This window comes from Pipistrellus hanaki, assembly GCF_964339955.1.
Source record: "Pipistrellus hanaki genome assembly, chromosome: 17".
NCBI classification, from domain to species: Eukaryota; Metazoa; Chordata; class Mammalia; order Chiroptera; family Vespertilionidae; genus Pipistrellus; species Pipistrellus hanaki.
In genome coordinates, this window is record NC_140519.1 from 47107127 (window position 1) to 47127900 (window position 20774).

The 20774-nt window shown below is 50.2% G+C and overlaps 1 protein-coding gene across 7 annotated transcripts; it reads right to left on the reverse strand.

The window, feature by feature from the left end:
- Positions 1-352: 352 nt before the first annotated feature.
- TMEM71 (transmembrane protein 71) lies at positions 353-19837 on the reverse strand. 7 transcript variants are annotated; one of them, XM_084864273.1, is made up of 11 exons: positions 19627-19837; positions 17887-17968; positions 15842-15902; positions 15274-15486; positions 13091-13263; positions 9706-9891; positions 7864-7939; positions 6114-6175; positions 5959-6023; positions 3114-3203; positions 353-1547 (listed from the first exon to the last, which is right to left on the reverse strand). In XM_084864273.1, exons 2-10 carry the CDS (start codon positions 17930-17932, stop codon positions 3150-3152), a joined length of 936 nt encoding a protein of 311 aa, XP_084720399.1. In that variant the 5' UTR covers positions 17933-17968; positions 19627-19837; the 3' UTR covers positions 353-1547; positions 3114-3149. The 7 variants fall into 7 exon arrangements, with proteins under 7 accessions (XP_084720399.1, XP_084720398.1, XP_084720401.1 ...); XM_084864272.1 differs by having other exon boundaries at positions 19500-19837; XM_084864275.1 differs by lacking the exon at positions 3114-3203 and having other exon boundaries at positions 1352-1547; positions 19627-19803.
- Between the last annotated feature and the right edge of the window lie 937 nt (positions 19838-20774).

Sequence of the window (20774 nt, forward strand, 5' to 3'; positions counted from 1 at the left end):
TCCCCAGCCCCCACAGGTAGGTAGGCCAGGTGACTGAGCCTCACTCCTGGTGGGTGAGAAAATGGACAGTCACTCCCTGCCTGAGGCAGGTGAGCAGGTGGGTTTGGAGACCTGTGTGGCCAATGGCATGGTTACAGAGTGCAGGAGGGCTGCCTGATTGCCCCTAACCACTCTGCATGCCAGCCTGATTGCCCCCTAACTGCTCCACTGTTGGCTTGATTGACACCTAACTAACTGCTCCCCTGCCAGCCCAATCACCCCCAACTGCCCTCCCCTGTTAGCCATCTTGTGATGACATGGGTCGGCCATCTTGTGATAATGTTGGGAGAGTCATCTTTTGACGCGAAGGTGTGAGGGTCAATTTGCATATTACCTCTTTATTATATAGGATTTTTCAACCCCAGATCCACTAAATACAAATGACAGAACAGTGATATTTTGACATTACCATTTTAAGCAAAGACAAATTTCTCCCCATAAGTTTCTCTACAGAGAATACTGTACAGAACACATGTGAATTGCCTGACATTTGGGAACATACCCCAAGCAGGCGGGTGGAGAGGGAGCTTCTGGGCAGCCCCCTCACTGGTTTTGTAACAGCATTGCTTTTTCATCTTCCCAAGCACTCTGGGGTTTGGCCTTCATTTTGCCTGAAAGCAGTTTTTCTGTGTTTTTATTGTAAGAGCAATTTTAGTGAAAGGTTCTCAGGAACCCCAAGAAGGGTGAAACTTGGTAAAGAAAATAGTTCAAAATAAGTATATACCTTCCAACTTGACCTTGGGGTGTGAACACACAGTGTTATATACAGATGATGTATTGTAGAATTGCACCCCTAATACTTACACCATTTTATCAACCGGTGTCACCCCAATAAATCCCATTAAAAATAAAAATTAAATTAAAAGAAGAGGGTACCTTTCAAAAAAAATGGCTCTGTCCTGCCTCTTTTCCATCAACCATCATCCACAGTCACCCCCCAATGCTGAGCCCTCCTTTTGGAAAAATAGTGACATTTTCTTTGTGAGATTTTAAGTATAAACTGCACTGAATTACAGTTTGGTGTCAATTCATGTTGGTGTTGGTTCTATAAACTCGCTTTCATTATTCAACTAAAAAGCAGCTGAGCAGAGGGCGGGCCCTGTGGTCAGGCCCAGGAATCGGCATTGTTACAAGCTTCCGGTAGAATCCCCTGTTGATAAAGTGTGAGCTCCATGGCCTCAGGGAATAACCGGACAATAGTTACCCGGCTGGCATGTCCTCTACCACACTTCCCCGTGCTTCCCTTTTCCACTGCCAGTATGTACGACGGAAAGATGAATTCATATTGTTTTCACAAACATAGTACAATTTTACGAGGCCTAAACTGGTCTTTTTTTTTTTTTTTTTTTTAAACACACACATAACCCAATGTATAAGTACCCAGTCGCTCACTCCCTTCCAGTAAAGTAGTTGATTCTAAGCAGACTGCAAATGGGACCATTTCCGGATATTCAGCTTGAAGACATTCATCACAGGCACTCCCGAATGGTTGTCAAATTTTGGCAAACCTAGATCAGAGAAAGGAGACAGGAAATGCATAATTCATCCTCACACACAGGAAGCGCGATGTCTAATCACTGTGCACGCCCGGGCACACTAGCTTGAATGATAACTCGGAAAGCAGAGCTTCAACATCCAGCAACTGTGTTTTGTTTTGTGTTTTTTTTTTGCCTTAGAACTTCTCAGTTCTCTTTCTTCCCTCTGACGGGCTCATTACTTAGTTACCAGTAACTACCACTTCATATTGTTTTCTCCCCCTGCCCCTTCTACAACTGAAATGCCCTAGGGTACCCAGTGGGGTTTTCCCATATTTCTACTCCCTGAAGTTGATCCATTCATTCACCAACTATGTAAACATGCCTCCCTGCGTGTAAGCGAAGAGAGAACAGAGGTTACCTATTTTGTTACCCTGAAGCCGTAAGTTGGCAAAACGCAGATGGCTGATGCTAATGCATCACTGGCAGGCTGGCAGGGTGGGGGGGGGAGGAGAAGGGTACCTGAGATGACCTTCATGTGAAAGGGACACTGTGGCCAATGGTGGACAATGTAGACAGTCCCCAACTCACAGACTTTATTTCTTATTTTATTTCTTTTCAGAGAGAGAGAGAGAGAGAGAGAGAAGAAGAAGAAGAAGAAGAAGAAGAAGAAGAAGAAGAAGAAGAAGAAGAAGAAGAAGAAGAAGAAGAAGAGAGAGTTATTCTTTTGTGGCTCCAATTATTTATGCATTGGTTGAGTCTAGTATGCACCCTGACCAGAGATTGAACCCGCAGCCTTGGCATATTGGGACGATGATCCAACCAAGTGAGCTACTGGGCCAGGGCCAAACTCAGACTAAATTAGAGTTGTGCACCAGTGGGGTCCCTCAGCCTGGTCCGCACCCTCTCGTAATCCAGGACTCCTCAGGAGTGCCACACTGCTCCCACTCATCCCAGCCCACTGCACCCACCACCACCACTGCTCAGTAGCGCTGCCATGAAGGTGGGAGAGGCTCGCACTGCCACAGCTGTGCTTGCCAGCCCTGAGCCCGGCATCTGGTGCCTGTTGGTCAGCTGAGCGTGCTCCTGCACTGATCACCAGGGGGCAGCTCCTGCATTGAGTGTCTGCCCCCTGAAGGTTGCGTCATGGTGACCGGTCAACCAGTCATTCAATCATTCAGTTGCTTAGGCTTTTATATATATAGATGAGAAGCTGGTTGAGTAAGGATTGCATCACGGTCAGACAAGGGCTTGACTTGAGAAGCATAAAGTGCTGGAGAATTGGCACTGATCTGATGCATGTAGAGCGCAGGAAAAGTGGGCGGGCTTCTCCATCCAGTGTCTACAGAACTGGGTTCCCAGCCCACCTTCCACCTCCTCCCATCCTCCTCCCTGATTCTCGGAACAGACTAATGAGTCCCTCTTGACCCCTGATGGTAACAACCACGCCTTTGGCTCATTCGTTTTGGGAGAGGTTTCTGGGTGAGGGAGGGGGCTGCAGAATCTATACCATGTCGGCACAGAGCCCTGGCTATAAAGTACTTTAAGGAATGATGCAGCAAAGACCTTAGGTGTGATGAATATTTATGGCGCCTGTACCATTTTCAGGGCATTGAGACGGACACAGAAGTGAAGTCAGAAGTCCTTGTTCTCATAGGTCTTAAAGGCAAGCGCGTGCGTGGGTGACGCCTGGTGGGCAGGGAGTTGGGAGAAGTGGAGAGGGAGTGAGAGAACAAGTTAGAATGTGCACACAGGTAACCAAAGGAGGGCTCTCACTGCGGACATGAGGCTGGAGACGAGGGTGTTTCAGAAGGAATCATCGTGCTTGTTCCGATCTAACTGCTTTCAGGAGAGAACAAGTTAGCTCAGAGCAGCAGGAGGTGTCCTCAGAGCAGGAGGTGACCTGATGCCTGCAGGTCAGACACAGGCTCTTCCCGGAAGCCTTCCTGCCCTTACTCCCCTCCCTTCCTGGTCTGGGGGGCCTCTCTCCTGGGGTTCCCACAGCCTCATGCTAACTCTGCGCTTGCACCTCCCATATTCCGACTCCACCGCGCCCATTCCGCGTCCTTTTACCACGGGTGAGGAACATCCGGCCCAAGGGCCGTATGAGGCCTGTGAAACTGTGTGGTCTGGCCCTGCCAAGGCATGAGGGGGGAGTAAATGAAGTGTCTGAGCAAACACAGCAGGCTAGCTTTTAGGCTGATAAATTAGTATGGCCCCCGAATGATGTTCTAAGTAGCCAACTGGCCCTGGGCTGGAACAGGGTTCCCCACCCTGCGTTGGACTCTGCATTCTCAAGGCCCCGCACTCAACCCTGGCACCTGGCGACAGTGTCTGACCTCAACGAGACCACAGAGGTCTGTCTGCTGAGTGGACCTGGGTGTCCAGCGCCGCACGGAGCAGGCAAGTCCTGAAGACGGACCGAGGAGGCTCGGTGACGCCGCTCTGGGGTCTTACAAACATCTTTCCACCACGTTCCCAGTCAATGTGCCAGGAGTTACGGGAGAGGCTGCTGCGGGGGGAGCCCTCCCCCTGGGCATTTGGAGTCGGGAGGCCTGGCCTCAGGTTGCAGGCATCTGCTCTTTAAACCAGCCCCCCCCCCCCCGACTCTCCAGAGGGGGTCAGTTCATTGTACACGCTCCCCTTAAAACCCACAGAGGAGGGGTGTATGCAGGTGGCACCATCTGACCGACAGGAAAGTCTTCACGTCTGAAAGCTGGTTATGGTTTCGCAATGACTCCCCGGGTGGGAGTCTTCCGTCAGGCATTGTCTGTGGGGCCAGGCCAGTCCGGGCTCAGCTCCGGACCTCACAGCTCACAAGCAGCCCCTGGCTGATGCCCATGAGGAGGAGAGCCACCCGCAGCCAGAACAAGTGTGTGTGTGTGGGGGGGGGGCGGGGAGGACCTTAGGAGAGCTTTAAACAAATGCCATTCGTTTACCAGGACGAAGAGCAAGGCCTTCTCCGGCATCTGCAGGGCCCACTGCTCTAACTATCAGATTAGACAAAACTTAGCGATATATGATAAGGTGACCAGACGTCCCGCTTTTGGCGGGATAGTCCCGAGGCATTTTTAAAAAAAAGTCCCGATCACCAAATCTGGTTTGGCTCAGTGGATAGAGTGTCGGCCTGCAGACTGAAAGGCTCCAGGTTCGATTCCGGTCAAGGGCATGTACCTTGGTTGCGGGCACATCCCCAGTAGGAGGTGTGCAAGAGGCAGCTGATCAATGATTCTCTCTCATCGATGTTTCTAACTCTCTATTCCTCTCCCTTCCTCTCTGTAAAAAACCAATAAAATATATATATATATATTTTTTTAAAAAGTCCCGATAAAAAATATAGATTTAAATATAGACTTTTTTTTTTAAAATGCCGTGGGATGCGGGACAAGTTGTTAAAAATCGGGACTGCGTCTGGTCACCTTAATATATGAGCACCTGCACCCGGAAGCCTGGAATGCCAGGCGGCTCAGGGGAAGCATCACTTAAAGCGCCAGGAGATTGATATATCGGCTGGAGCTCTCAGCACAATCAATCTCCGCCCAGCCTCACTGCGACCACAGAGTTAAGGGAAACTCTTAACTCACTGCGCGCGGAGAGCAAAGCAAAGGCCTGCGGGCTCATGGGATTGCGGGGCCTCGGCTGCAGCCTGGGAGCTGGCCTCCGGCTGCACGGGGAAGCGAAGGTAATTAACACCATCCATCTTGCAAGGGACCGGGCCTCGCATCCTGTGAGCCCCTCCCCCGGGCCCAGTCCCCCTTTGGAAGATGCTGAGCCTGCAGCCAGCTGCCAGGGCGGTTGTCCCCGTGCCTGAGGGATGGCAGGGACGTCAGCGATGGTCACCGGGATCATTTCACGGGCAGGGCGCCAGTGATTGGGAGACGCTAAGAAAAAAGGCTTCGGCATGGGAGTATTTTTAAAGTGCGGGGCTACGGACCCATCAGAGCCCTTTAGAACTATTTAAAAATGAACGTTTATGCCATGTCCTAAGTCCTGCTGCCTTAAACATGAACTCGGGCCGAAACAGATTTGGCTCAATGGATGGAGCGTTGGCCTGCGGACTGAAGGGTCCCGGGTTCCATTCCGGTCAAGGGCGTGTACCTTGGTTGTGGGCACATCCCCAGTGGGGGGGCGGGGGTGTGCAGGAGGCAGCTGATGGATGTTTCTCTCTCATCGGTGTTTCTAACTCTCTATCCCTCTCTCTTCCTCTCTGTGAAAAATCAATAAAATATATATATATTTTAAAAAATTAACTCGGTCTATGTGATGGAAGGCTTCAGAGCCAGGCTCAGACTGTCGGACGTTCCTGGTAAGAGAAAGCCTCGGTGAGGACGAGCTGCCAGGGCCTTTCTGGGACGGTCCCCGCCGTCCTCACTCAGGCGGGAGGGATGGGGGATTTCGGCTCACGGTCACCTTTGCGCAGACAGGGTAACGGGGCCGCACTCACCGAGCGTGGGGGCCGGCTCAGAAGTAGCTGGCGAGGCTGAGCTGCTAGCAGGGACTTGGCAACATCTCGGATGAGAGAAAGAAAACACGTTAGCCTGACCGGCATTGGAAGGGAGTACGGGAAGCAGAGCTGTCGTGTGGGAAATGGTGACTTACAAGCAATCATGACGGTCAAGGAGCACGTGAAGACGCCGGCCAGCAGTCCTCCCAGGAGCCATCTGCACCAACAAGACGCTGTGGTCAGCGGAGTAGCTGTGAGTTGCTGACCCGAGAGAGGTCCTCTCAGACTGACTACAGATGCACGGGGTCAGCATTTACTGTGAAACCACCGAGTCCCAGCCAGTGTGGCCCAGTTGTTTGGGCTTCATCTCATGCACCAAAAGGCCTCCGGTTTGAATCCCTTTTAGGGCGCATGCCCAGGTTGCCAGCTTAATCCCCAGTAGGGGGTGTGCAGGAGGCAGCCCATCAATGATTCTCTCTCTCTCTCTCTCTCTCTCTCTCTCTCTCTCTCTCTCTCTCTCCTTCCCCTTCCTCTCTTTCTAAAATCAATGAAAACACTTTTAAACTACAGTAATAGAGATAGTGCGGCATTGACAAAAGGAAAGAAATGTAGACAATGGGAGAGGAGAGGCGGCTCAGAAAGAAGACACACACACAGAGAGCGGAATGATCTCTAGCAGAGTTGCAAAGGCAGCCAATGGCATTGAAACAACTGTACATCCACGTGCTAAGAATGAGCCTGCACATGTTCACTCCTTGACTCAGAGTGAGTCATAGACTGAAATAGAAACCACAGAAGCCTGAACCTTCTAGAAGAAAAGCAAGGGAGAACCTCGAAGTGCCTCCTGCTCCCCAGCCCCGCCCAGAAGCCAGTTAGACATCTGGGGTTTAGCCAGTCTGCTGAGCCACTGTGTCACAGGGTGGGGGCGGGGGGGGGGGGTTCTTTTTGAAGAATAATGTCTTCTTTGTTTTTGTGCTCAAACTATGAATTATTGAAAGAGAGTACAAATACATACAAAAAAAGAAGGAAAATATAAAAAAACAAAAACAAAAACAAAAAAACCAACCCTCCTGAAGCAAGTGTCTAAATGCAGCTCACACTCAAGGGGTGGGGTGTTAAGCTCACCTGAGGATATTTTTCCATTGACTTTTAGGGAGAGACTGTACTAGGCAACAGAGCAAACAGCAAGTGCAAAGGCACTGGGGCATGCATGGGCTCCGCACAGAAGGGAATTGACGGCGGGTGGAACAGAAACCCACCTTTCATTGGGCAAGGGTGTTCTGTGCTGCGTAGGCATCCCTGGAACAGAGCCTCTACGCTAGACAGTGGTCGGCAAACTCCTTGGTCCACGGAGCCAAATAGCAACAGCACAACGATTGAAATTTCTTTGGAGAGCCACATTTTTTTTAAACTTAAACTTCTTCTAACACCACATCTTCATCGTAGACTCGCCCAGGCCGTGCTATTTTGTGGAAGAGCCACGCTCAAGGGGCCAAAGAGCAGCATGTGGCTCGAGAGCCGCAGTGTGCCGACCACTGTGTGAGGACATAAAAATACAATGGGAACAGTGGAGTCCCAGCAGGACACCCAGTCCCCTGGTGGGAACCCGAAGTGCCCTTGAACTCCAGGCAGAGGTCCTTGGTCTGAATTTGTAACGAAGAGTCCCAGAGGATTTAAACAAAGGAGGATACACAGTAACCTCCAGTTTCTAGCAAGATGCCCTGGCTTTCCTATGCTTTGGGAGATAGTAAGAGGAGGGAGTGCTTACCACGGACAGACAAACGATAACACCCCAACCACAGAGCTACCTGGAGAGGCTTTGTGGGGTAAGGCAAGTGAGTCAGCCATCGGTGACAGCTTCATTCATTATGAATCATCCCCGCGTGGAGACAGAACGGGACTTACCTGGCGCATGCAGACATGGCCAAGCACGCAGCAAGCAGAAAGGTTTGAAAGGAGATCTCTCCCAACAAACTGGTTTCTAACAGGAAAAAGAGAAACGAACGGATTAGAAGTCATCGCTGGTTAAACAATCTTGGATCGGCGGAATCAGAGTAACACTTCTCTTCGACACGCCAAAAAGCAAGTTTTCAGATGAGTCATCCCGAACAACTTGTCAGAAGCAACAAGATAAAATCATCACATGCTATAAAAAAATTATTTTTTCTATCATTAAAAATAAATGACTACGGTATGCCCCATAAGGAATTGGGGGCCTTCCTCTACGTTGGTGCTGGGGAAAAGGTTTGTAGACTGAATGCTAATGTCAAACATCGAGCTCCGATGCTGTCTACGCCTGGGGAGTGCCGTGTCACCCACAGAGCTCTCGGACCTGGGTTCCTTCAATCAACCCGGCAATCCAGAGGAGGAACCAGCACCCCACGTTCTGAGACCAGGACGAGAGGAATGAAGAAATGAGTCCAAAGTCACACAGCGCTGAGGGGCCGGAGCCAAGACTGAAACACCCGGTCCGGCCAGAACACAATGCTCTGTCTGAAGGAAAAGAGAATTTGCAACTTTGCACATGGGGCGTCTCTCAAAGGCAAAACACGGAGCCTTTCTCCTGAGCTGCCCGGCCTTGCAAAGCCCTTTGCTATCAACCAAGCATCTGCTGCTGAGCCACCGTGGGAAAGACGGAACGTGCTCCGGCGGTGATAAACCTGGGTTGAACCAAGCAGAGCTCCGAGCGACATTTTAATCGCCTAAAAGCGATCAGAGCCATTGGAGGGTTACCACGGGAAGATGTAGAGGACAGTATAATAAATAGGCCCTGGCCTGTTTGCCAAACCTCACGGGTGGGATCGTTAGCATACATGACACAGGATGCTCCGTGCTCCACCCGCGTGCTGTTCGTCACTGGCGGGTGGGACTGGGATGCTCTCCCTTTAGGAGGAAAAGGCCCAGTTTTGGAGGCCGAGGGTGTGGGGAGCTGTCTCCGAGGCCCAGCGGACAGGTGGGGAGCGGGGTGCTGAACCCTGGGAAGTGGATACCTGGGCCCCATGTGGTACCACGTGCAAACATGAGTGATGTGATGTTAGCAAACCACAGGCGAAGAAACGCGCTTGCTGGGTTTATTCCCGATTGGCTCCCTCAGGAAACTCCAGCCGCTTTCCGTCCTCGGCCTTTTCCTCGCAGGGACATAGCGTGAAAGGACACTTTTCTTTTTTCCTCATACGGAATGTGTCAAATGCAAAGCAGAGTATGAAGCTGGAATAACAGACACCTGTGTATGCGCTACCCAGATTTAATAAAGTTTAACATTTTGCCAAATGTCTTCAGGGTTTTTAAAAAAACAAACAAGCCCGGACAGTGTGACTCAATGGCTAAGCATCGACCTATGAACCAGGAGGTCAGGGTTTGATTCCCAGTCAAGGCACAGCCCCAGGGTGTCAGCTCGACCCCCAGTGTGGGGCGTGCAGGAGGCAGCCGATCAGTGATTCTCTCTCATCATTGATGTTTCTATCTCTCCCTCTCCCTTTCTGAAACCAATAGAAACACATTTAAAAAAACAAACCAAACAAACAAACAAACAAAACACTGCCCATCCAGTCCCTCTGATGTCTCTAAGGTGACACCCGGGGTCAGTCACCCCCTCTGTGAACGCGTCCCACAGGGCTGATATCACCCCAGCCTCCCCCTCCCCCCCACGCCCCGGCAGGGCAATGCCCCTCCTCAGTGTGTGGCAGTCGCTGCTCGCGGGCCCTGGAGGAAGGATTATGTGGGTGAGGCACAGATGGAAACACTCACTTGAATGGTCCAAAATGCCCCCTCGGAGATGCTCAGCTGCCGTCCCCCGGGGCTGCAGAGCCCCTCGGAGGGGGTCTTTTCTGGGAGGCTCAGGGGTGCCGTGGCCTGAGGAGGAGGCTGCCATGGACTGTGCATCCGGCCGCTCCGACGCCCAGTCATCTGTCAGCGCCCAGTCAAAGTCACCGCCTGGAAAGGCAGAGGCTCGTATGCATGTGCGCACACGCGTGTGCATGTGTGTGTGCACATGTGTGTGTGCGTGTTCAGTGACTCTCAATGCAGATAACAGCAGGGGGAGGGAGGGAAGAGGGGGACTGAGGCTGCCCACAACGGCCATCCCCAGAGAAGACCCCGGAGGTCTGCTGGTACAGGGCATGGTGCCTACAGCTACAGCCAGCCACACGGTGTTTTATGCTCCGCAAAACTTGCCAGCAGGGTGGCTCTTACACTGAATGTTCTTACTACAAAAACCAAAGAAGCCAAAACAAGCCCCAGGGGAATTGAGAAAACTCCTTGATGTGTTGGGTGTCACCTTGCTGATGGGGAGAGTGTCACGGGTGTTTGCATGTGTCTGGGCTCATTGAGTTAGGTATATTCAGCACGCACAGCCCTTCATGGAGCCATCAGGCCTCAGCAAAGCTGCTTAATGAAAAGACAGGCTAAGAGGTCACGTTAAGGCAGACAGGAGGAGGAGCTGGGAGCTCTCAGGGCTGATTATACAGTCACGAGTGGCGCCTCATTAAGATGTGGATGGATGTGGGTGAGGCTGCCAGGACAGTGAAAGCTGCCCTGCGCTAGTGCCCAGGCTGCCCTGCTGAGCCTGTGCCACTGCCCCCGAGAGCTGGGTGACACAGAAAACTGCATCCTGCGTGGCATTCTGGAAATCCCACACAGGATTTTTTTTAGAAGAAAAGATGGCATTAAGGAGGGAAGCCAAAAAAAAAAAAAAAAAATCTCATCATTAAAAAAATGGTCAAGGGTTTTTCATCTCTGAAAACACATGTTTTGCCTCCAACTGGTATTTAATTTTTCCTCTGCCCTTTGGCCAGAGGTCAGCCAACTCATCAGCCAACAGAACCAAATATCAACAGTTCAACAATTGAAATTTCTTTTGAGAACTGAAAACTGGCTTCTGCTCACGGGCCACGAAGCTTCAATCACACTGTATGTGCGCCCCCGCATGTGGTATTTTGTGGAAGAGCCACACTCAAGGGGCCAAAGAGCCGCATGTGGTTCGTGAGCCGCGGTTTGCTCTCCTGTGTTAGATTTGAAGATACCCTCTTTTCCGGGCTCATCCAGCATTGATTTCTTCTGTCTAGAGGCTGGACTTGCTTCTTCCCAGCACATTTCCATCTCCCTGCCTGTAGGGCGGGCACTGCTGTTGGCTACCGAAGGAAACAAAGCCACACACAGAAGCTCCCATGAGGATAGTCACGGAGAGGCAATGATGAGCTCCAGAGAGAACCACACGCCTCCAGCTGGGATGCCCGCCCGAGGCCAGCTTGCCATTCTGTCTCAGGACTGGCAGACACAGAGCGGGGCGTCCCCACCGGTCCTCCCTGCCTGACCCATTTCACTGGGACTCAGGGGCCTCCTCCAGGAATGCAACCCCCACCGCAGACTGGGGTCCGGGGAGCTGCCTGCAGAATGAATTGCAACTAATGAGGGGAGGGGTCTCGACACAGCTGTGAAAGGGGTGAACAGAGGACCACCAAAATAGGCAACGGCCAAAAAAAAAAAAAAAAAAAAAAAAAAAAGTTCTTTTAGCCTGAAAAATGAAGCAAGAGAAAATGAGGGGAAGTGAGTTTTGATTGCATCCATTGCCCAGAGAGAAAACAGCAAAACAAACTCAATTTTGAATTCTTGAGTCCTTCTAATGAGGCTGCATTTCCAGATAAAAGGAAATTGCTGATCAAAATCACGGGGCCTCGGGTAAATGCGGGGAAAGAGAAAACTGGGGAGAGCTGGTCGCAGTTGGCAGCTGAAGGGAGAGATCTCCAAGCCCTTTGCACCCCGATTGAGGCACTGCAGGCTTTGGAGGGGACGGTTGGATTCGCAGTATTTAGAAGACACTCGGAAACCTTGAGCATTTTTAACAAGCTATCTCATCAAGCATGCGCAATGCTGCTGTGGTCCAATTGCTTTAAAGTTGTTTGGACATATTTTGAAGATGCATCCATGGGAAAATGAGACGAGAATTCCCAAATCTGGGAAACACTGCCTTCGGAACAGTGATTCCCAAACTCTAGTCCTCCAGGCACCAGATTCCTGTTTTTTCCCATGCTTACCCCGAGGCATTGGGTAACTGTCCCAATAAATAGCCAGTGTTTCTTTCCTACTGGTAAAAGTAATTATAATATAAGGACAAATTCCTGAGTATCAAGCATTGAACTATGCCTGATCCTTACTGTTCCTTTGAATATTAAAATATGCTTTGAGTTTACATTACTATGTTTGATATGCATATATGTACATATTATACATATTTACATATAATAATTTATATTAATAAAAGGATAATATGCTAATTAGACCAGACATCCTTCCGGACATCCTTCCAGACAAAGCCATGGTGGCGGAGGCCGAGGCAGAGGTGGTTAGGGGTGACCAGGCGGGCAGGGGAGGGCAGTTAGGGGCAACCAGGCTGGCAGACAGAGTGGTTAGGGGCGATCAGGAAGGCAGGCAGGAGAGCAGTTAGGAGCCAGTGGTTTTACATTGCGAGAGGGATGTCCAACTCCTGGTTTAGGCCCAATCCAACCAGCAGTTGGACATCCCCCGAGGGATCCTGGAATGAAGAGGGTATAAGCCGGGCTGCAAGGAACCCCCCCTCCACTCGTGCATGAATTTCATGCACTGGGCCTCTAGCATTATATAATGTGCATTACATAATACATGCATATGGTAGATCTAATACATACATACACATTTCAATGGGAATATGCTGATATAGAGTATAATATGTAAATATATTCTTATCACACTATGCATACATATTTTGTTTAAAAATGAAAAAAAAAAACTGAGAGTTGGCCAAGTTAAGTAACTATCACAATGTGCCCACACGAGGCCCTGAACTCTGACTCCTACATTCTCCCTCCACCCACACCCCCTGCAGAAAGGACACCTTGGAGATGTGCATGTACGTTCCAAGTTTAATCAGCTTGCTAATTTATGCATGTAAATTCTAGACTGTCTTGAAGGAGATGGACACATATGTGTAATATTTGGGCCGTATGAGTAGTGTGGAGAGAGCTGCGGGTGATGTTTTTACGTGTGGCCCATCCTCTGTCCAAACGACTGTGGTCTCCGGAGCTGACACTGGTCCAGGACCCGGCGTCGTGGCGCCCGCTCGGAACTGTCTCCTCAGAGAAGGGAGGGGCACACTCACCACCGTCGCTGCAAGGGTGCGCGTCCAGCCTGCCGGCTCCCTCCGGCCAGACGGCCTCACCCGGGGACGAGCCGGCATCCCCGAAGATGCTTCCCCGCAGCCAGGATCTAGGGGCCCCGAGGCGGAGGAGAGAGGAGAAGGAGCGGCGGGCTCTCTTTTTCTTTCTAAATACTCTGGAGAGAGAGGAGAGCAGCGTGGTGGGTAAGGAAGAGCCGTCAGCCCAGGTTCGGGACAGAGGGTTTGGTGGGAGCGCTTTGAGGACAGAGCCCTCTCTCCCGTTCAGGCCCATGAAGCTCGCTCAGTTTACTTGTTCCCCGTTTACTTCCACAGCAGGTGCTTGGATCAAAGTCAAGGATGCCAAGATGAAAGACAAAACCGTGGGCCCTAGGAGGTTTGGCTCAGTGGAGAGAGCGCGTTGGCTTGCGGATTAAAGGGTCCCGGGTTCACTTCTGGTCAAGGGCATGTACCTCAGTTGCAGAATCCTCCCCAGCTCCAGGCCCTGGTCAGGTCTCGTGCAGGAGGCAACCAACCCATGTGTTTCTCTCACATCGATGTTTCTCTCTGTGTCTCTCTCTCTCTCTCTCCCCGTCTCCTTAAAAATCAATAGAAAAATATCCTCAGGTGAGGATTAAAAAATAATAAAATAAGTAAAAAAACAAAACCTCGGATGCCAGCAGCATACAAGCTAGTGCAGGAGAAAGACAAGAGCAGCCAGGCGGCGGCTAAGGCTTTCACGGAGCTCATTCTGTGCCAGGCGTCTGCCCTGGTGGCTGACGTGTCGTAACTCACGCCGTCCTCAGAATGGTCTTGCCAGGGAGGCACCATGGGGATCCCATTTTTCAAATCAAGAAAATGAAGCACATTCCAAAACCGGTTTGGCTCAGTGGATAGAGCTTCGGCCTGCGGACTGAAAGGTCCCAGGTTCGATTCCGGTCAAGGGCATGTACCTTGGTTGCGGGCACATCCCCAGTAGGGGGTGTGCAGGAGGCAGCTAATTGATGATTCTCTCTCATCGATGTTTCTAACTCTCTATCCCTCTCTCTTCCTCTATGTGAAAAATCAATAAAATATATATTAACAAAAAACAAAAAGAAAACGAAGCACAAAGAGGTTGAGACACTGGTCTGAGGTCGCAGCTGAGAGGCAGACCCAGGCGGCGAGCTCCGTCCTCTCTGCTCTGTCACTGCGCTCCGGAGGGGCGGGTGCTCTGACAGCTGAGCTGGAGCTGCAGGCCGAGAGCATGGGGTGTGGGAGCAGAGGGGGCCACAGCTCATCGGGGGTCCGGGCAGGTTTGTGAGAGAGGCGAGCTCTGGGCAGGGCAGGATGCTCTGACCTGTTGGGTGAGGCACAAGGAGGTCCCGTGCCCCACAATCCGTCCTCTACCTTGTAGCCAGGGCTACCTCGCTCTGGAGAAACCTGACAGTCTGAACATGGCTCCTCTTCATCTCCTTACCCTGGAACCGAGCCCTCCACGCAGCCCCCGCTTCCGCGCCCAGTCTTCTCGCCTGCAGACCAGCCCTCCTGACCCTGAGCTGTAATTCCCACCACGCTACTTGCATCCCCCACTTTGCTTTGGGGTCTCTCGGAACTCTCTTTGGAAGTCTCCTTTCCCACTTCTATTTTTCTAAATTTATATTTTATTGATGCTTTTACAGAGAGGAAGAGAGAGAGGGATAGAGAGTTAGAAACATCGATGAGAGAGAAACATCCACCAGCTGCCTCTTGCACATCCCCTACTGGGGATGTGCCCACAACCAGGGTACATGCCCTTGACCGGAATCGAACCCAGGACCTTTCAGTCTGTAGGCTGACGCTCCATTCATTGAGCTAAACTGGTTTTGGCCCAGCTTCTATTTTAATTGATGTCTGCATCTCTCAAGACTCTCATCAGTCATCACCATCTGTAGGAAGGCTGTTTTAACCTGCTCCCCCAACCCCCGATAAAATCAGCCTTCTTTCTGTTCCCCTCATCCCTCCCCATTTAGACTTCTAACCCAGCGCCTGCATCAGATCACTGCTTCTGGTATTTATGTGTCTGCTCTACCTGCCCCTTGTCAGCCTTTGTGCTTCCACAGTCTGGAGCAGGAATGGGCTCCTTATAAGGGAACGTTGAACTGGTGAATGAATGAAGGAATAAATGAATAATTGATGGTCGGATGGGACTTCTGATATTTCCTACTTACCTAACTGAGTTCTCCTTGTACATCACGCTGGTCTGGGATGGGCTCAGCGTGATGTTGCCATCTCTGTCGCAGAGGAAACTGTCCTCTGTCCAAATGTAGTAGCCATTGGTGAGGAGCCTGGGACTTCGGCGACAGGGCAGGTAGGAGCCTGTCAGGGGATCTAGGGAGCAGCAGTCAAAGGAGCTGTCACCAGCCAGGAAATCACAGGCAAAGCTAGAGAGGGAAGAAGGATATATGCCATGGAAGGTTACTTGGCCACAAAAAAAAAAAAAAAAGGAAGGGAATCTTACCAGTTACGACAGCATGGATGGACCTGGAAAGCATTACGCTAAGTGAAACAAGTCGGTCCGCAAAAAAGCAAATACCATGATTTCACTTTTATGTGGAATCTAAAGCATAAGATAAACGAACAAGGCAAGTCTTCACTTTGTACGTGTGTGAGACCAAAGATATATATACACCCATACCCAACTGGACGATACCTAAAATGCATGTTCTTAAACCAGGAACACAACAAAATAGTGCATCCGGGAGGAGAATTTGATTTGTAAAGAGCCCCATGGAATACCTTGGGAAAATGCACGTGGGAGACAGCTCTCCAGCAGATCCTCTCTCGGACCCGGAGGAACCTGCACAAGCCAAGGAGAGAGAAGTAGATGTTTATCACCCTCCCCAGCACCCACGCTGCTGCAAACAGTGGCGGCACGAATCGGAAGGTGCCCCTAGCTGATGTCCAGGCCTCTGCAGAGACTCCAGCTGGGGCAGCCATGCAGCGAATGGGCTCTAACACATCCTGTCACCAGGTCCCCACAGGAAGCCAAAATAGTGTAGGGGCGTCTGTCTCCTGTGCCTTCTCCTGCTCACCAAGCCTTTAGAGGCCCCTCAAGGCAGGATGAGGCAACAATACGCCATTAGCGTCCCACTGGCCCATGAAAAGCAGGGGGACAGCATCTTGTGTGGAGCTGGAGAACACCGAAACCAACTGCCCCAGGCGCTAGTTATTTTAGCGGACTCAGTATTTCTGAAGGATTGGGCCTCTGCTCCGGAATGGAGCGCTCTCAACAGCACACTTTAAGGCACTTCCATCCGATATAATAAAAGGCTAATGTGCAAATTGATGGAACGACCGGTCGCTATGATGCACACTGACCACCAGGGGGCAGATGCTCAATGCAGGAGCTTCCCCCTGGTGGTCAGTGTGCTTCCACAGGGAGAGTACCACTAAGCCAGAAGCCGGGCTCATAGCTGGTGAGTGCAGTGGTGGTGGCGGGAGCCTCTCCCACCTCCGCAGCAACCAGACATCCCCCAAGGGCTCCTAGACTGCGAGAGGGTGCAGGCTTGGCTGAGGGACCACCCCCCCACCAAGTGCACGAATTTCATGCACCGGGCCTCTAGTTTTACAATAATGAGCAAAAGGCACTGGTGGAGGGAAAAAAAAATGAAGTTTGGTTTCATATAAAAGATCTTCTAATGTATTGATAGGAGGTATTCTTAACAAAGAAGCAAAGGCATCCATCCATTCATTGCAGGTTAAGCGAAAGCGTGGGGATGGATTTCCATTGAGGAAAGTTGTCTTTCATTGATTTTCTGAACACAGACTTTGGTATTCTACAGAAATGCTGGGAGCACCTCTACTCGACAGGCTCAGCGAAACTTGATCCCATTACTGACCACGAAGAGCTAAGTGGCAAGAAGCATTGGGACGTTTGGCTGGCCTGGCTGATTTATGAAAGGAAGATGCGGTGCATAGACACCCACGATACTGCTCAGTCACAAGTAAAGACAAAATACTGCTATTTGTGACAACGTGGACGGACCTTAAGGATACTATGCTAAGTGAAAGAAGTCAGCCAGAAAAAGCGAAGAATCCCACGATTTCACTTGTATGTGGGATATATTCAGACTGAAACTCATGGGCACAGGCAGCAGCGTGGTGGTGGCCAGAGGGGAGCGGATGGGGAGATGGGGAGTGGAGGGGGACCAAGATATGGTAATGGAAGAAGGTTTGATTTGGGGTGGGAGGGTGGGCACACAGTGCCCTATACAGCTCATGCATCACAGAAATCTACACTTTAAACCTACACGATCCCATTAACTAACATCACCCCAATACAGTTAATAAAATTAAAAAGAGAGAAAATAGTGGGTGTGTGAGGGAGGACTGGAAGCAGGGTTTGGGGAGAAAATAACAAGAGGAAGGAACTGGAAACCACTACCGTTTTAACTAGTTACACCCTTATTTTCAAGTACCGTAGCTGTCAAAATCATTCAGTGTGGTTGTGTTTTGTTTTTTGTCTTTTTTTTTTAAATAGACAAACAGTTTTGCATCTTAATAGTAGCAGATAAACAATCGCCTTTCACATGTATGCACAGGCACCTAAAAAAAAAACTGGTGACTTTTTTTTTTTTCCTACTAAAAGGAAAAAAAATAATCACATTTCTCTCAAGGAAAGAGATGAAGTCAAAATCACTGCCAAAGTGAACACTGGCATTTCAGAAGCACGAGCACCCGACAGATGGTTAATGGTACGAGTATCAGCAAAATCAAAGCTAGGAAATTGCCCAAAGACGTCTCATCACTCAGAAGATAATTGCGTATTGCAATCCGCCCACATTGACTTGCCACCGGTGTTGACATCAGCTGAGAGAGGCGGTACATCTTGGGAAGGCTGCTTGTTCAGACTTCACAGATTTTCTGCAAAAGACATTAAAAAAAGGAGAAAAAAAAAGAAGGTGGACTATCCATTAAAAATAGCAAAGTGATGCCAAAACAGATGGCATCTACTAATTGCGCTGGTGGAATCTGTATGCTGAAATAAGGCAGGGATATGGGGTGGGAGGCAGGGGACCAGATTGAAGGACCCCCGGGGTTTGCCTGCTCTACATTCCCCATTGTCCTGCTCAGCACATCTAAATAGTGTGTGTGTGTGTGTGTGTGTGTGTGTGTGTGTGTGTTTTGTTTTTTTTTCTGTAAATAAGACCAACATTTTCTTTGGGAAAGCTAGACTTGCAAAGGTTGACTTGACAGCAAAATAACAACAATAAAAATGAGTTACTTGATTAAGAACATGGAAGGACATCTGTAATAGTATCAACAATACGTTTTTTAAAATCTCAACGACAACAAAAAAGAATGGTGCTCGAGCCCTCTAAATAATCTCATTTATACTGTCCTCATCCAAAAAACATCCAGCTCATTATCAAGTTTCAAATAATTCGCGGGCTGGGTGTCTGCCCCTCACCCAGCACCTTGGCCCGCTGACAGGAGTGGCAGAGAGGGTCAGGGGTCTTTCGTGCTTGCTATCAGCCTGGACATTCCTGAGCTCCTAAGCAGAACGGCACTAAAAATAGTCCAGCACTGGGCAGATTTCAAAACGCGGTTCTCAGGAACATACTATGCGCATTCGCCAATTACAACTTAAACATGTCCCCAAGCGCACCCACCATGGGAACATGACCATTTACCCACTCGCCAAATAGATCTCCCTTCTGTTAACTACTAATCTGTGTAGGCATCACTGTCCTGACAGCTTCCGAAGGTAAGACTGAATGCTTTTCCGACCCACCACCTCTGTCCACATTTAAAAAATGTGATAACTTAGCAATGCGTTGTTTTTGCAGCCGTGACAGGCAGCATTGGCCCACGATAATTCTGTAGCTCTAGATGGATTCTTCCAGGGAATTAATTATATGCAAAACCTGTTTGAAAACATTGACCCTGGCTTATCCAGACCTTCAGGTAAGTCAGGAGGACTGCCTGGCACTCCTTGCATGATTCTAAAATCAAAGTACACATTTAGAGATCTCACTTGCTTGGAATATAGAGAACTGTGTCTCGCGGGAATGGAATAGCGGGCCGCTGGTCCTTTGACTTTTGATCACTATTGTATGAACATGTCCAACCCCAATGGCCCTGTGTTAGCTTCCCCCAAGTGCTCAGTTCAATTCGGAGCTCACGTGACCTGCAGGGACAGTAAGGTCCTGCGGCCATAGCCTGCGAGTACCCGTGGCAGGGACAGCAGCCCGTGAACAGTTAAGTGAGCGTTAGTGACTGGGAAGAAGACGCCAGTTAACAGCTCTCAAACTTTTCAAGAAACAGATTCCTGTCTACCAGCTCCCTCAAAGCAACAGATCTGTTTGGGGAAGTCATTTGCCCACACACGTCCTTTCCAAAGGGAGCTCCCTGTCTTTCCTTCCGACTGACAGATAATACATAAAATAGTTACTGAGAGACGGAGCCTCCGAGCCAGACGATCAGCAGAGAAATCCAGGACGGAGCGGCTCTTCAGCTGCCACTAACGCAGGACTGTCAACAGATGCAGAGGTCGCTGGAGGAAGGGAAGTCCCACCTACCCCCTCCTTCTCAGTGATGCCCGGACAGCCCAGGTGCAGGGCAGGCGTTTGCAGAATTTCGTCCTCAGCCGCCTCCGGTTCCTTTGGCTGTTTCCTGGAACAGAAGGGCAGGCAGTGCTTGGGAAAGTCTGCCTTCGAACCGTTCTTGTTTTCGTTCAAAAGCAGCCTGCGGAACCCGGGCCGAGCGGCAGGATGAGGTCACACTTCCTGTGGGGCTGAGTGGCAGTCTCGCTGGGGAGCACGGTGGAGACAAAATTGTCTCCTGGACCAGCCACGGGGCACGTGGATCCATCAGGCCGCCAGGGAGATGCTTTTCTGAGCTCACGGGGCACCCCCAGCTGCGGGAGCATAAGAAACACTCAGGAGAGCCACACTTCCTGCGGCTCGTCTTCTGGCCGTTTTCAGTATGAATCGTTGCATACCAGTGCTTTGTTCCAATCAATAAGATTTATTGGTGATCATGCACTGATGCATGACATTCAGAATGCTATTGACTACCAGGAGCTTGATCTGGGAGAATGTCAGCACCGGGACTGGGTTGATCCAGCGAACAGAGAGCTTTATAGAACACTATCTATGGGTGGCAGTTTGCACCCTCCATTTTAGTTTGCATTCTGTATTTACATTTTAGTAGAGCTCAAAGAACTTGATCTTGATGGGTCCCTACAGATCTCTGCTGTTGCAAGGGATCCAAGAAAAATACACATTCCCAGCAACAGTGAGGCGCATCGGACCATGGCAAAAGCCTGGGTTTTGGAGCTGCATAGACTGCGATGCAAACTCTGTCCGCCACACATTTGTGAGCTAGCCTGTCTGAGCTGCAGTTTTCTCCGTGACACATGTTTTGGTGTGTATTTCACAGGATGGCTTGGAGAATGAAATGAGAGAACAGGAGGGAGAAATAAATGAGTCCTCAGCTCAGACGTGCAAGAAGATGGGTCCCTTATTCGTTTCCTATAACCAACTTTGGAGGCCCCAGTGGGTCAGCCTGGCAGAATCATTCATCTCATTTTTTGTCCTTGGGTTTCCTTTCCCCCCAAGGTGATGCAGCAGGATCTTGTTAGGAGAGCCTGCTAGCCTGGGGCAGGCAGTTTTCAAAGATGGCCTTCAAGGATCCTTGAATAATTCCCCCCACCCCCTCTCGAAGG